This window comes from Oryzias latipes, chromosome 14 (assembly GCF_002234675.1).
Source record: "Oryzias latipes chromosome 14, ASM223467v1".
NCBI lineage: Eukaryota > Metazoa > Chordata > Actinopteri > Beloniformes > Adrianichthyidae > Oryzias > Oryzias latipes.
Genome location: NC_019872.2, coordinates 10,091,721 through 10,108,392, shown reverse-complemented (window position 1 = coordinate 10,108,392; position 16,672 = coordinate 10,091,721). Strand labels below are relative to the sequence as shown.

At 39.2% G+C, this 16,672-nt stretch overlaps 1 protein-coding gene across 14 annotated transcripts in view; it reads right to left on the bottom strand.

The window, feature by feature from the left end:
- The window catches only part of LOC101169132 (neurobeachin), a 101,081-nt gene that overhangs the window by 30,344 nt on the left and 54,065 nt on the right, over nt 1-16,672 (bottom strand). For all 14 annotated transcript variants that reach the window (XM_011483293.3, XM_020708780.2, XM_020708781.2 and 11 more), the window contains exons 12-21: nt 15,243-15,395; nt 12,711-12,879; nt 4,911-4,990; nt 4,597-4,659; nt 4,164-4,261; nt 3,475-3,567; nt 1,970-2,078; nt 1,815-1,896; nt 1,575-1,698; nt 743-935 (exon numbers count right to left, since the gene is read on the bottom strand). In XM_011483293.3, coding sequence (XP_011481595.1) covers nt 743-935; nt 1,575-1,698; nt 1,815-1,896; nt 1,970-2,078; nt 3,475-3,567; nt 4,164-4,261; nt 4,597-4,659; nt 4,911-4,990; nt 12,711-12,879; nt 15,243-15,395 — 1,164 coding nt within the window. The remainder of the gene's footprint in view (nt 1-742; nt 936-1,574; nt 1,699-1,814; nt 1,897-1,969; nt 2,079-3,474; nt 3,568-4,163; nt 4,262-4,596; nt 4,660-4,910; nt 4,991-12,710; nt 12,880-15,242; nt 15,396-16,672) is intronic.

Below are 16,672 nucleotides of genomic sequence, written 5' to 3'. Positions count from 1 at the left end.
TGCGCACCTTACTAATGACTAGAGTGCGGTATTAGGGCATCATATGACAGTATCACCTCTAAATGTGTGTAACATACATATTCCTTGCTAATACTTCACGATACACTTACCACACAGACAACGGGAACGCAAAGACTTACCTGCGCTAGCCCTAAGATATGGCTGCTCCTGTCTACGACCCTTCATAGGCATGAACAGCCCATGGAGGGTTCAAGAACACACGTTTAGCTCATGGTGTTCACAGTGGACAGGCATGGAGGGGCTTCTTCTTTTTTTCTACTGTTTACTAGCGCAAGTCCACTTCCTTTTAGCAGGATTTCCACTTGGTGCGAAATGTCAAAGCTGTGCAAATCTCGCAATTTGGGCACAAAACAGAAATGGTTCAGTTCATTGCTAGTGTCCTTGCAGGAGAGTGGCCTTTGTTTATCTTTATCTAAAAAAAACTGTCTGGGTTTACTCTTCAATGGAAATGGTCGCTTGAACACGCATTGGCGAGGGTGGTGTGTATGTAGCTGGCCAGCTGGGGTTAGACTGTCCGCCCTGTAACTGGAAGGTCGTGGGTTCAAACCCAGGCCGAGTCATTCCAAAGACTTTAATAATGGGACCCAGTGCCTCCCTGCTTGACACTCAACATTCCCAAGCGCGGCTGTGTCTGCAGCTCACCGCTTTCCCAGGGGACGGATCAAATGCGGAGAACAAATTTCGCACACCTAGGTGTGTGGGACTTTAACTGTAAACTAACCTTTGAATGTGCAATGGACAAGGTGTCGACCCAGACCCTCCATCCTCCCCATTCATATTTGATGGCATGATATAGGAGGATCCTAAAGATGTTGTACACCATCTCGGTTATTTTCTGCTCCTCTGGATTCTTGGGGTTGATGTATCCGAGGGAGAACATCCAGTCCTGCCACACCGAGCACTGCAGAAGACAGCTGCAAACACACCAGGAGACATGTAAGGGTTAATGGCTGACGACGTGTGCATTATCATTTTTTAACGCACGCCGTGGAAGCCTGAAGTGCCATTAACTCGCTCATACCATGGTCAATGGTCAATATTTATTACAAAAGCAATAAATAGTAACCAGTTTTTAGTCCTTAATTCTTGTTTTTTTTCCTATTTGAATCTCTTTTCTCATTAAAAGCTGACTAGTTGTTACGTGGTGTGGCGCGTAACAAGTGGTCCGCGTCGCGCCGCACCGCCGCTGCAGTAAAGATTTGGGGATATAAAGCAATATATATTCTGATCTTTCTGATAGGTTGAATAAAGCATTGGTTCAGAGAGAAAGTTCACCTCTTACCGCTTGTTTTTGTCCAAATGATGAAGCAAAAGTTGCTTTGAAGCCGGCGCAGTGATACAAAACATTTAAGCTAGGTGACCAGAACGTCTTTTTTCACTGTGCGGTTATCCTGTGGTATATCACTTTTTAATGCACACCCAGCAGCCAATCAGAATCAAGTATTCACCCGGACCATGGTATAATCAGAGTTGCAGCACGACCATCATCTCAAAGTACAATAATCATTGTGTGAAGCAAAATGGGGATGGAAAGTGAAGTTTTGTGGTCCTACCGTCGGTTTTCGCGGCTGTTACTGAAGAGTTTTATCATGTCGGTGAGGAAGAGTCTCCTGACTTCCATTAGCTCTGTACTGGGAGAGGAGTTCTTCAGCAGGGTGGCCACTACCTTTAAAATCACTGAGACAGGAAGGACAGGGCTTAATGCAGCTCAGGTTGAGGGAGAAGAAGAGTAAAATAGCAAAAAATAGGCATGTATCAGTGCAGCGGATTAGCCTGAAGGACTTCCAACTTACTGGGGTTCTGGATTTTCACAGTGGAGTCGGGCTCAGGGTGAGGTTTGTGAACCACCTGGGTGCAGACCTGCTCTGTCAGGATCTGCGCAGACAGGAGATGAAAAGGTATGTGTTCCGGTGCGGTGTGAATGAGCCACTGCGTAACAGTCACTTACCTCATACAGGGTGTTGTAAGTGGTGACAGAAACAGTGTTGGTGTGCATCATCAGCCTCTCTCCCAGCAGCGTGAAGAGGCTGTGTGTGTGCATGATCTCCACTTTCCTCCTGCATGGAAACAAACATTTAATAACGACTCCTTTCTTTCTTGTTTTTTTTGACAGTTAACGTTGACATTGATTGTTACTAACCAGATGGCGGTCTAAAATTGGCAGTTGACACAACACAGCACAGCCAGAGAAAGGGGGAAGAAACGAGTGCAAAAACCGTGCAGAAACCAGGAAGGCTTGATTTACTCACTGATTCTGAGCATTTTCAGTTGCATTGGGTTTTAATTTTAAAGCATCACTTTATTCTGTTTGAAAAATTGAACATTGTATTAAAGTAACAGAGAAGTATTTTTTTTATTGCTATAGTTGCTGCCAATTTTTTTTTTACAGAGGATTTTTAAAATCAAACATAAAAAAAATTAATCATTTTTTAAAACCAATACAGTTGTAATATATAAACAACCTTTTGGTAGATCCTGTAGGTATCCTGTCCTATCCTATTTTAATATTCCAAAAAAATCAAATAAATGCCAAAGAAACTGTAAGAAAGCATAGAAAATTAGCCTGATTGAAAAATTACGTTAGCTTGTGTAGTAGATCAAATACATTCATATAAATGGGTTCTATTTAGTAGTTTGGAGATTTTACTTGTAGCAGTAGGAAGAATAACACACAATAACCTTTTTTCAAGCTACCTGCTCTAATATGCCAAAAAAAAACAACAAAGAAATAAAAAATAATAAATCAACTTCAACCTAGTTTTTTTAAGAATTGCAGCACAAATGATCATTTTGGACATGTGTGTTTATGTATATATCATATATTAAATACACATTTAGAGTCCCTCATTAATCATGTAAAGTTTAAGGGGGTTTAGGAATTCTTACTTTTAACAAGTTTATTATTCATTTTGATGTAACATTTGTTGCAATAAAATAGATACCTTTAGATTTTTCTAATTTCCTTTTAACTTGGGTATGACAGTGTCCTGACATTATTAGTGCTTTAAATTGAACAAATGGTATTTCAAATAAAATACTGAATTCTTGCATGAAAAAATAATAATGGTTTTTCCGAAACAAATGCTGTACAAGAAAATAAATGTATGCATCTTACATTTATTTCCCTTGGCCAAACAATAGCTGTTAAATGTTTTAGGAAACTGAAAGAGGTTTCTCTCTATGATATTTGATTGGAACAGATGTAAAGAAGAACAGGCCTGCTGTTTTGTGCTCATGTGGTGCAGAAAGATGCGAGCGCGCCAAATAGTGTGCAGAAATCCCCCAGCATTCATTGCTGCTCATCAACGTCTCCCGTCTGTGCACACTGTCACTTTCCTTTTTCCGCCTGACCATACCAGCATTCACGTTTTCGTTTTCTTGCTTCACTGTTGTTTTTGTTTGTTTCTGTCGATTTTTTTATAGAAGAAATCACAGAAAGTGAAAGAAACTTACTTGTGTCCAAGGTGTTTCAGGAAGTAACCCAGAACTTTAAGGGCCTGAACCCGAATACTTTCACTCTTGGAGGCCAGAAGCTTACAGATCACTCTGTCAAACGTAACACAAACACAAGTTAAGTGATGGAGGCAAAAGTAATTTAAAAAAAAAGTAAACAGAGATTTTTATCTGTGACCACTAAATACGCTCAATATGAGGATAATTTGTGCGTCTGAATGAAGCTTTCGTCTTTCAAGAAGAGGGGTGTTCAAAATAAGAGACATTGTGATGCAGTTGGCAAGTAGCCCTCCAGCAACAGAAGAGTTACCACGGAAACCACAGAGACATCGAACAGTGATACGCAGTGGCTTGGTAGCATGTACAGTTAGACTAAAGCTGTCTTTGAAAAATAATTTTACTTATCAACATGAAAAGATTAGCTTAACTACAGATAATTAAAATGAAAATAACTTTATTTTTAGTGCTTTTTACATTTAAAGGCACTCGTTTTGTCTGAAGAGGAAACAAAAAAGAACCCAATTAAACAAGTTAATGGTAATTTATTGTCATAAAAATTCTAATTTTAAGGTTGTTTTACATCATGTTGCCATAAAAACAACATAAAAACACGTTGCCATAAATGTACTCTAGTTCCCTCACTGTTACACATCCTTTTATGCGAGCACGCACGAGTGGGCAGCTCTCACCTTATGCCATTTCTCTGGTCAAAAGCAGGGATCATGGATGCTGGATGTTCAGACATAAGAGCCACTAACAGCTGGAGCACATCGTGAATATTCTCATCCTACAAAAGGCAGAAAGCAAAGTTGATTACAGAAGAAGGAGGACGAAGCCTGGCGAGACAGAAGAATGAAAGAGGAAAAAAGAGAAAGTTGCTGGGGTGGATGTGGAGGGAGCAGGTGGCATTTGGGAGCAAGAATGGATATAATTGTTACAGAGGAGTACATTCTGTTCCGTCTATTGTTGCAGCATTTTTCATGCTGTCCCAGAGTCAAAGCTGACTCACACCCTCACATTTAAGTGGACCATAACTCCAGCCCACAGATTATAATGCACATGCCCCATTTTTTTTGTTTCCCTCCCCCTCCAGTCAATATCCAAACGTATACAGGCGTGTACCTCATGCATGGTAAGTAAATAGTTCAAGATGCTCTGCAGCTCATCTTCCTTCACGCCCCGGTCCTGTAAACAACAAAAATAAAAACCACAGACTCTCATTACAGCAATCTCAAGTTTCTGCTTCTTTTTCTTGTTTTTAACGGAGCAACAAATCAAGCGAAAGCTGCAGCACTTAAGTTCAGGTATCTGATATAAATCACACTCTTTTTTTCACTAAATGAAAGCAGAGGTTCACCAGAGGACAAACAATTGAGAACAAATTGATTTCTTGCAGCCTAAAGCGCCAAATGAAGATAATCAATTTCTCTCCTTACCTTCAGTATTAGCTGCTTGAGAAAAAGAAGCATAAAGGCTCGCAGTGAAATGATCTCCTTCTGGGATGGCCTTGGCCCATCTAAAGAAAGACATAGATAAACAGAAAGTTATTTACAAATCCAAATGTTAACCCTGTAAAGCCCACTATAGCAAAGAACTGACAAAAAATTCAATTTTTTCGGAATTAAGATGTTCTTCGAATCTTTGATGAATCTTTTTATGAGCTATAGTTACAATCATTTATGATATGTTGGGTGTTTTGGTACGTTTCAGCTCACAACAATGTCAGCCTAAGAATATTCAGGAGAAACTGTGCCTTAATTACTAAATGTCTCGCATTTGAAACCCACATTTTTAATACGGTTTAACTATAAACTATAAAGAATTAAATATCAATACATTTTGAGTTCTTTCAATACAGCAAGTAGTCATTTAAAATGAATAACAATAGATGAATTATTTCCACCATTAAGTTTAGAAACTTTTCCCGCTATTTTAAATAAACTTTATTGTCGGATAATAGATCACACAATACATGAAAGTCCATACCAAGTGGCGCCTTGTTGAAATTCAAATTCAAATTAATTTTATTTATAAAGCACCTTTCATGTCAAACAGACAGCTCAAGGTGCTTTCCATAAAAAACAAACAAGAATACAATAAAACCAATCCCCACACATGTAATAAAATAATTAAATAAGCCCCTGATAATAAAATACACAAAAACAAGCACAAGTAAAAGAGAAATAACAGAGCTTATGAAAAGAGAACCCAGAAGGCGCCGTCCGCCCCGTCCTCCTGTTGGCCGGGGTGTCAGCATCTATGCAGCACAAGCACAACTCATCCCCAGCAGCCCCCACCCCAGAGACCCCCAACCCCCAGGCCCAGTGCACCAAACATGGGCACACCAGGCCCGGCAGCCCGGAGAAGCCGGAATAAGAGATGCCAGAGGACATTAAGTAAAATAACAACAGATTGTTGCACTTGCCAGGAGGATGAAAGATAGTTTTCCCGCTAAAAAGTGTTTTTGTGATTTCATGGAAGCTGCCATTTTGAAATGAGCAGGAAAAGCCCTTTAAGTGGCCCTTGTGGAGTGTTACACACTGTAAGCACTTTGAGTGTCTGGAAAAGCGTAGATAAATCCAATCCATTATTATTAAATATGATATGAACTGATATAGATGTTAAAAGGGAAAAAAGGTTTGATCGGATTCCTGGAAAGCAGAAAAAATGGGAAGTCACTCAAGTTCAAAAGTGCAAATCAATCTTATTAAATTCCCCGACCATTTGGCGGTCTGGATATTTTATGTCTGCACTAATCTAACTTATTACAGCAGAGGCGGAGTCCTTTGCAAAAAGTGTGATTGATGGTAGGGCTGATTCAAACCAAACAGCTTCGGTAATCCACTGTGTTTACTTGAAAGCTCTGGCACTCAAAGGATTGTTTGCTGTGGAGGGTCGGGATAAGAAACAATCGAGCTGGAGAAAAAAAAAACACACAAAAGCATCTGACGCCCTTCAGAAGCCACTCTGCCCGTCCTGCCGCTTTCCATTTTCCCTTCCTCTCATCGCAGGCCTGCAGTTATGAACGTCAGCCGCTCACGTCCTTCACCGTGACAGTTTATGTTTAGTTCCTCCTCATCTGAGGTGCATTAGGCCTCGGCGTAGGGCTTCCGCAATCCACAACAAGAAGATTCAACGCCGCTTCTGCGTTAGGATTGATGTCTGCGGCTTTCGATCATTTTTACCACAGAGATTCATTTGTGTGTCAGATATCCTTAAAGATTACAAGCTGTCATGAATCAGCTTCAAAGTGCTGCCAAAAGACCTCTAATGGAACGTGGTATGACATGGATTTGAAGATGCATCGATTCAGCTCAGAGCAGTCATGATATAAGAGCTACGAGACACTTTCTGCTGTAATGATGATGCCAACTCTTTCCTCCGAAGATTTTTTGTCACACTTTTTAAATGGATGATGCTAAAGCGGGCGTGCAGGTTAAACTTATACTTCTGTCCTTGCAGGGAAAAGGTTTTCCGGTGTGTGTGTTTTCATAAGGGGGTAAGAAAAAATAGATTCTGTGGATCGCGATATTTCATTTGACAATACTGGTATTGATTTCACATGCTGCCAAAACAATTTTCTACTGATTATTTCTTAGTTCAGCACCATACTTTTGGGTTCCACTGAAACCCACGACCACTAGTTGGCAGCACACTACACTGAGCCTCTTTCAGCAGCCCTGCACCGCACCAAATATCTTGTGGTAGAAGTTCACTCATTGGTTACGTGGTTGTTGTCGTCAACTCAGTTTTAACTAGGGGTAGGTATCAAAACTGGATACCAAGTTGGTACTGGTACTGATGTGTAGAACTACCAGTGCTGTATAAAAATATGGATGTTGGAAGTTTATATCTGACATATCACTGTCTTTTATTCTATTCAGTTTTGGTGTATAAATGTAGCCAATCATTTGACCTTTGGAGTGATTGTGGCCAGACTCATATAATACTGTGTGAAGCTTAGAGGGTGGGTGGAGCCTTAGTCAAAATGCTGAAGGCAAGTTGCTAGAGTAAAAGTTTTTAATTTAGCGACCTGATGGATAAGAGTAATGTGAACAGTACTGCGAAAAAATACAGACGTCGTGGCGATAAGCAGAGACGGGCGATATATCAGTGCCAGTATCAGTATTGGCAGATATTTGCATAATTTCAGTTTATCATTCCGATATTAAAAACTTTACTGATGTTCTTCTGACTGTTTTTAGAAACACTCAATTTTTTAAATGATTACTTGTTCCTAATAGTTTGGGAAGCTCATGTTTAGAGCCATTGTCACTAATTGACAGGGGTACATGTTGTTCTTAATAAATTCCTGGCAATATGAAGGTTATGGTTTACAGTAACTGTATGTCCAATATTCAATAAATGGTCTGAATGCTTATAAATATATTTATAAGAAAGTTTTAAAGTGATCTTTGTTCCTATGAGATCCTTTGCTGTATGTTAAAAAGGTCAAGTACACTATGATTGACCAGTAAAATAAAAGTTGTGCATTTCTAATAAAGAAACAAAAAGGAAATCTAAACGTTGTGTTACTGTAGACACTTAAGTATCGGTATCGGCAAATATCGGCTATCAGCCACAGTTCCAGAGGAGATATTGGTTATCGTCTGGGCTGGGCAAAATGTATCGGCCCATTCCCAGTGATGAACGTTGAAATATGTGTTTACTTCATCGTATGAGAAAATGGAAATGCAGCGCTGCAGTGCAGACCTTCGGAAAGAATAAAATAAAGCATCTTAGATACATTTAAGTTCCACGTCTTCAACCTGTGATGCTGCTTCATTATCCTTGAATGCTTTTTGGTGAAAAATTGGTCTGTTTTCTTTTTTGTATCACCTGTTCAAGCATTGTTCAGGCACTAGAACCATTTTTAAAGGTACCGGTTTGGCACCAGTACCAGATAAACTCCAAATGGTATCCATCCCTAATTTTAACTGACATAGGCAGATTGTTGGAGATTGTTCATTGTTTCTTTAGTCATTTAATCCTGCAGCTGTTTGCTTAATTCAAAAAGTATGTTTAAGCATTGTTGGAAATACATAGCACCTTATTTTCTTAATTTAACTTAAGAACTTCAGAATTGTATTGGTTAAATCCCATTTATGCTTTGTTTTTTCCTATGAAAAATATGTTGTTGTAGAAACCAGACAATACTGACTGTTGAAAAAATGTTTTTTTAGCTTACCAAAATAAAAGCACTTGGAATTTCCTTTGGTAAAAGCAACTTGTTTGTGAGATACAGTGGAAGTCATTATAATGCTGTGTATTAGTACAAAGACAAAGTTATTCCAAGTCATACTGTTTCAAAAAATGTGATATGTTGTCTGTGGTACAGCCTTAAGATATATCAGGATGTATTTTAGCGTGACATGTGCTGAGATAAGTCTTGTATTGCCAGACAATTGACTAAAACATCCTTTATTTTGGAATCAAAGCCACTTCCTAACTTACAGCTACTCAACAACAACATAAAATAAATAAATACGAAAGTCTGAAAGAGAGGGGAGGAAGATGAGGCATTACTTCATCAGGCTCTGACGGCCTTGAATGACACGAGTGTTTCATTCAATTCACCTGCGCCTTGTGAAGCAGAAGCATGACACGGAATCAGGCCTTTGCGCCCAATCATCTCATCTGTCAGGTTGCGACATGTTGCAGGAACAGTGACAGTGGTCATCCATCACAGTTAGGGGGAAGTCATGTGACCAAAGTCCCGTCCACTGAGGAGTTAAAACACCACTCTGGATTCTCTAAACTGCCACTCAGATGCACGTCTGTAACTTTTCTCAAAACTCTCTTGAATGTCACCCCTGTAAACGTGTTATTGACAAAAAAGCAGGAAATGCTTCAAAAATGGCATGACACGTTGCATTAAATTGCAGCATCTGATGAGATGTTTTAGCAAGGAAAGTGAAGCCACGAGGGGCCCGACGGTTTTTAGAGCACTTCAACTTCTGACCAAACACACAAGCCGAGTTATCATCATCCACTGTTCCCAGCATCCCTCAGACACGCTCATCCACAAGTGGAGGCTATAAATAATCCCAGCACACACCGACAACACCGAGTTTGTCCTCGAGGAATAGACAAAGAAAAAAAAACAGCAGAGCGGCTTCATCGCAGTATTGCAGCAACAAAAGCTAACACGCATCATGACATGAAGGTGTTTGGCAAGGAAACAACAGGAAACACTTTTACTTTGAAAAACAACAGCTGGTCTCCTGAGCTCTCAAAAGTAGAGATGATGCAATATTGAAGAAACCGCCTGACTCATTTTGCAGATCGGAACCTCAGATTCTGCAAAAAAACCCAATAAATAATCTTACTTTTTCTCAAAGATATAGAAAAATTAATGTAAAGACAAGGTTTCAATTATTTGCAAATCATTAATTTCACTGTTGTTGACGTCTTAGAGCACATTAAAGCTTTAGAAGCAGAGTAGAATATTCAGGAGATCTTGGGAAAAGAAAAGAAAGATGCTAAATAAGGTTTTATTATTTTTACCAATAAAAGCGGACAATGTCAATAAAAAAAAATCTTGCTCAACAACCGAACAAAAAGCTTATCTGCATAAATACGTCTTCCCTTTCATAATGAACTGTTTTCACCACTTTCTCTTTCAGCAAACTCGAAAGGAATTTAATTACCGCTTTCATTTAATTATATCTCAGCTGCAGAATTTAAAAGCAATGCAAAAGTAGAAGACCCGAGGTCTTGAATTAGTGGATGCAACCCCCTTCTCCTCTACACACCACAATCCTTTTTTTGTGCTTCTGAGAGCAATTTTCATTAAAACAAAAACAAAATGATTTATAAAAATGCATAAAAACAGAAAAATGTGAATATTGCTTTCTAAACACATGCAGAACTGGAGCTGTAAAAAAAAAAAACACCCAACATTTTATTTCAAAGTGCATCTGTCTAACTTGGATTCAACCTTATTCCCTCAGACTGACACACAGATGACGCCTATTTTAATCCACAAAGCCTTCGGTATGATCAAAACTGTTTCCTATTACTATGCAAATCAGAGCATATCACACTCGTACAGTACAGTCAAGTGCACAGACATGTCAAACCACAACTAGCAGCTTTTGGATGTAAAAGCTGTCTCCGGCTAATTGTTACCGCAAAGTTATCAGTGCTCCTTCATTTGATCTAATCCCAGCAGTCGAACAGCAATATCGCCAAACAGAAAAAGAAGCAGACAGCGGCTTGATTAGAAATTCCTAAAGCTCCCTCGGATCTGCCCATCACGGTGGTCTGTTACTATGGCAACAGAGCAAGCATACTAGAAAATCAGCAGAGGGTCCAGGGCAAAGGAGAGGTTGATTTAAGTGAGAGCGTGCTCTGACCTTCTGATGCGCCACCGTGTGCCTTCAGCTGCCGTGTTAACACAGACTCCAACATGTTCCCAGGGGTGATGGATACCGAGAAAAACGCACTCGGGTTCGGATTTTGATTTTTAAAACACCCCTTTCCTGCTGTTTTAAAGATCTGGGCCTCACACAAGCAGAAAATCATGTCTAGACAAAATTTAAGCAAAACGTTCTCATAAACAAATCCATAAAAACACCAATTATATAAAAAAGAAAAAGTGCATACATCTCTGGAAAAAGATTGTTTACTCTCGAGCAATGTGACACATCTGCAGTATTTATCTGTTTAGAATCTGTTTAGCTTTATTTCTGCACTGACTTTGGGAGTTCATCTGTAAGCAGCAAAGCAAAACTAACAGCTTCCATTATTTTTACTCTTGTTACAGCCTGGTCTCACATGACGTTATTCATGCGGGTCCTCAGTGTCCTCTCTAGCACTACTGCCCCCTACAGGAAGGAGACTTAGCAGTTTCTTCTGCTAAAACTACTCAGCAAAGGCAGGTTAACCTTTTAGTACCCTGGAGAACAAATTCAAAGCCTTTAGGATGGAATACTAGAAGTAATCTGCAAGTAAAAATACAACATTTTTGTTTCTTAAAGACCCACTCCAATGAAAATGGACTTTTTGGTGTATTAGACCTGTTTTTGCTGAAAAGTACATATTAGATGTAAATTGATAAATGGAAAAACGGAAATAATGAAAAAAATGCAGTTTGAAAAAAGATTGTAGAAAACACACTGGCTCCCTGCTCTGCTCTATTCTGATGCATCCACCTACAGACAAATAATTCCAAATACATCTTTTTTTTTCATCCTAGCTGGTATCTGGCTCTAAACTGTAGAGCTGAATAGCTATGATATTGCTCGCCATTATTGTTGTACCGGTAGTGTTAGGTTGGGGGTTGGAGGGGCTGAAAACTAGCGGGAGAGCGTGTAAACCAAGAGCTCTCAGCAACGGGGAAGGGAAGGGATTGCTCCGTGCCAATGGTTCCCACCAACAACTCAGAGGCCAATTTCTGTTGAATTAATGCTGCTCTGCAGAAACTGTATTAATTTTGGCTAAAGCTGCATAATCATAATTAAAGGACCACTAAGAAAGCTTTGAAAATAGCCTAAAAGATCATTGGAGTGGGTTTTTAAACGAGCAGTTCACAAATAGATATGCCATGTTTGGTTCAGACAATAACTTAAACATGACTTGACTTTGGAGCAGAAATATCAAGATTTCAAATTACAAGGAGAGCAAATAAAATTTACTTTTATACTGTGTTTATTATGAAATCTAATATTAAAAACATTTTAAATTGAGAGGAAACAAAATTTCTTTTTTGCATAAAAGCAGTTCTGAAAATGTAATGGAAAATTGTATTTAATGAACAGAATTATTTTCATCAAAATTGTAAAGAAACACTAAGTGACTTTACAGATTTCTGATTTTTGGAGTACTCAGCATTAGGCTTTTATAAACAGTGAAATGTTCTGTGATTGTTTTTGTTGGAAGATAATGATGGACATAAATCTATTGCACCATGCTGACATTCTGCTAGCTGGAATGAGGGCAAAACAGGCTGAGCTTTTTGCTTCTAAACAGCAAAAACAGAGCTGATATTTCCATGTGTTTTAAACAGAGAAGCTGATGTAAGACAGAAGCAAACATGCTCCACTTTTCAAATGTCTTTTCTGTGTCAAATCCACGACATGCCCCTATTAAAAAAAAACAAGTTCTGCAAATTAAAGAGCCTAAGTGATTTAAAAATGACACTTTCCCCCATTTTTTCTATCCATTGCTTTTTTTTCACTCTGATTTTTTCATCTGAGAATTATGAGGCAAATGATGTGCAATTGTGAACTTACCGAGACCTTTCGGGCTGATTCCGCTGCACTCTAGAGGGTTTACCGCCCAGTAGTAGTACTTGAGCGTGTGCATCAGCTGCAGGACTGTGCCCACACGCCGAATGGTGGTGTAGATGGTGGCCGTGCCGATGAACTCCGACGACAAATACGTGTACAGGGACAGCTGAACCTGGAATTAAAAAGAGGCCCACTCTATTTGAAGTGAAACACATCAACTGTGTTTGGATCTAGAGCTTCAAACAGAACCAATTTTACATGAGTGAGAAACAGAACCTCTCAAATGATTCTCCTTTTTTTGAAGTTTCTGTGCCAGAACGCCATTCAGCTCTTATCTGAGAATTTACTTCCAGTACCTGACATTTAAGGAGCGTTCATTGCTCATTTGCTCCTCCGATCCTTCTGCTCCCCCTTTTTTTTCCCCTCTCTTTGTTATTATTTCTCTAGACAATCCTCCTCATCTCACATGGACTGAATCGAGCCAGCTCACAAATCTCTGAGCTCATTACAGTGACCACTGTGCTAAAGAGCAGCCCTAACGAGGTGGCTCTCTTTAAACGGATGAAATTAGCAGAGGGCGGCGGCCTGAACGCGTCAAGCTCATCCTGACTGAAGAGTGCACTCCTCTTACTTGAAAGGCCCTCATTGCATTAGATTTCACACTAAGCTTTTTATCTGGTAAGTTTTTTGAAAAAAGGATTTTCCCTGTTCAGAGTAGCTCGTAAAAATATAGATGTTGCAGCCTGTGAAAGGATTCCTATAGACCCCAATGTCAGCTGTCTTGGGGGTCAAGCACACATTGTTTAAATACATCCAACCATTAAAATCTGTGACTTTGGTGCAGAGAAATAGCCACCAAATCCCATGGTAGCACATATGCATTGCTGTTGGGTTGTCACAAGAGAAAAACTCTAAATTCAAGCGCCTCATTTGACCGATTTCCATTGGATGACGACCAAAAAAAAACAAGAAGATCGCTGCAGTCAGATGGGAAGGGTGGCAGTCTACAGATCAAATCAAATTTAACTTTTTTATGTAGCACTTTCATCTATAACGTAATACAAAGTGCTGTACACCACAAAGTAAAAAACATAAAACAAGCACAACAATTTAAAAGTCAAATGTGGCGAAGCAGCATCACAGTTTCCGGCAAAGCCTAAATGCGCCTGAGCTGTTTGTTTCTCTTTGTTATTTTTCAATCACCCATCATGTGGATGATAAATTATCATTGCAATATCAATGCTATTTATGCTCATTGCATGTAGTAGTATTGATACTGTTTGGATTAAGTCAATATACAAGAATATATCTTCAAACTATGTAACCCAGGCTTTTGACACACACCGCGACCTCATCTCACAGCCACGCTGCTCTATGTTGAGTTTGTGTGCGAGACACCAGACAGCAGACGTCGGTTCTGATCCATGGCAGACCTTGCAGCCCTTTGTTTAGTCTTCCTGACAACACGGATGGAACTGATCAAAGACAGACAATTGAGTTGTCACGACAAAGACCTGGTACAGCGGCGCTCTCTGTTCAATTGGACTCTCAAAACGGCGCTGTGATGTCACGCGCAGGAGTCTATTGGAGAAAAAAAGCAGGCCCTCCACTTTTTCAAGCCCACAGACATTGGGGAAAAATAGGATATAGATATACATTCTAGAGTAGATTTTCTGCTATATGTGTTTTATTAAGTCTTGAATGTGACCATGGGTGTTCCTGCCAATAATGGGAATTATGAGACTGCCGTAAAGCAGTAAGTAACGCAGCTCTGCGGGAAAAACAGAATGGAACACAAGTGGAATTATAGGCCTAAAAGATTTTCGGGGAGTGTTTCTGTTTGACACATTTGTCATGATTGCGTGGCTCTCATCATAAGCCTGCTCAATCGACATCATGTTTATCAGAAATTCATCAACTTTTCTATTCACTCACACTCAGGCAATAATTTCGACCAGTCAATCTGAAAGAAAAAAAAGTAGGCTTGGATTCCTCCTGCCTTACTTATAGCTTCCAACATTAACCGCTTTTGTTGTGCCCCAACATGCCCTGAACCTGCTGTACCTGGCATCACCTCACAGGGTTGGATGGGAGATGACAGGAGGTTTAAAAAATAAAAATACAAAAATCAGAGCGCTGATGAGCCCCGAAGGAATGCCACAAACACTTACATCCAAATTCGGAATTGAGCGCTTTCCTGTCCCGAGGTCTTTTTCAAATGTCATTCTATCTGTTTCCCTCCCTTTCTTGCGTGTTCTGGCCTTTTCCAGCATGTGCCAGCTCCCATGTCTGTTCTAGAAAATCAGTTAGCATCTTATTTCGAAGGGCAGGAGCCTGTGGGATTTCAGTTCTTTCTCTTTTCTTTAATGTTCCTCGTTTTCGTGTGTAAGTACAAACAACAAATAAAGCTTTTGTTTTTGTTTTTTTACCAGTGTTCCCCCTTTCCCCATGCGCGATCCATCGTTTGTCCCTCTCAGAGCAGGTTAGTCAGTTCACACTCAAGCATTTCCAGGGGATACACAATTCTAAACAGACCTTGGCAGGGGTGTGTATCCAGATGGCAGCGTTGAAGAGGACATGGTCACAGAGCTGTTTGAGGAGCGGCGCTCCATGAGGTAAACCATCCAGATACTTGGCAAAGGATAGGAACTGCTCGAGTACCGCCCGGGTGATGTGGACTCGTGACGACTGGGAGGAGAAAAGCAAACGAGAGCTGTGGCTTCATCCAAACACACAAAGAGGAAAAGCTATTTACTATCAGAAAGTATAAATTAGTCTGCATGTGTTCTAAATATCTCTGAAAGTACAAAATGAGGCCAAGAAGGCTAATAGTACAAAATATTTTATTTTTTAGTTTTTACCTCCAATTTCATTTTATCATAAAATGAGAATTGTTCTCTTTGTTAGACCTAATCAGTTTCATCCAATCAAATATCCAAGACTGTTTTTCTTTAGTCAACTTGAACTGAGTTTTTAGGTGTGTTATTTGAGATTATTTGAGATTATGCTGTAAAGTCTTATAGTCAGAGTCTGATTATTCTTTTTTTTCTTCTATTTTTAAAGCTTTCCCAGTGGTCTTTTAATTGTAATTATGTCATTTTTATCCCAAAAAAACGGCATAAGCCATTTTTAGGACATAGTTTCTACAGAGCAGCAGGATTTCATTAGAAATACACCTCTGAGCAGCCGCCCCCCTTCCCCTTCCCATTGCTAAGAGCTCGGAGTAGTAGAGCTTGTGTCCCGCCCAGTGTATGTCATAAATACGTCATAAAAACACTCTTTTTTAAACAGATATATTTTTTATCTGCTCCTGATTTGAGCTGCATTTTCTTTATATAAGTCCTCCATCATCAGAAAAAGGCCACAAGAACATGTTAAAGCACACTTTTCAATAGAGTGAGTCTTTAAAGTTAATTTGATTAAAAATTGATTCCCATTATTTCCAATTTGTGATAAATTATTTAGATTTTTTTATAGTTAATATAATTTTAAATGTGTTTTTCTGTTATATTTTAGGTATTCTAATTGTTTTTATTGTGTTGCTCTTTTATTCAGCATTCCAGCATTTTTTGTTACCTTGCAGCAGTTTGTTATCCGTTCCTGTAGTTCAGCTCTCATTGACAAAGTGGGAACCGTCAAGCTGAGTACAAAGCTCTGCAAACTCTTTCTTATGGCATAAGGGTATTATTTTCTATATTAAAGTAGAGCAGATACTTATAGTAAAAGTGCAAATCATACCTTAAATGTATACTTTTTTCTTTCCACTGGATGTTTAGAAATGATTCTTTATCAATCAGTCATTTTTTAAACGTTCTGTTATATGTGCTTTGATCTGCTCATTTATCTACGATTATTACAATTAACTTTCATTCAAACTTCTTTTTTTTCTAAGCTTTCTCTTTATGATGCTTTACATAAATTAAGAAAAAACACATTTATGGAGCCTACAATGGAAAAAATTGACA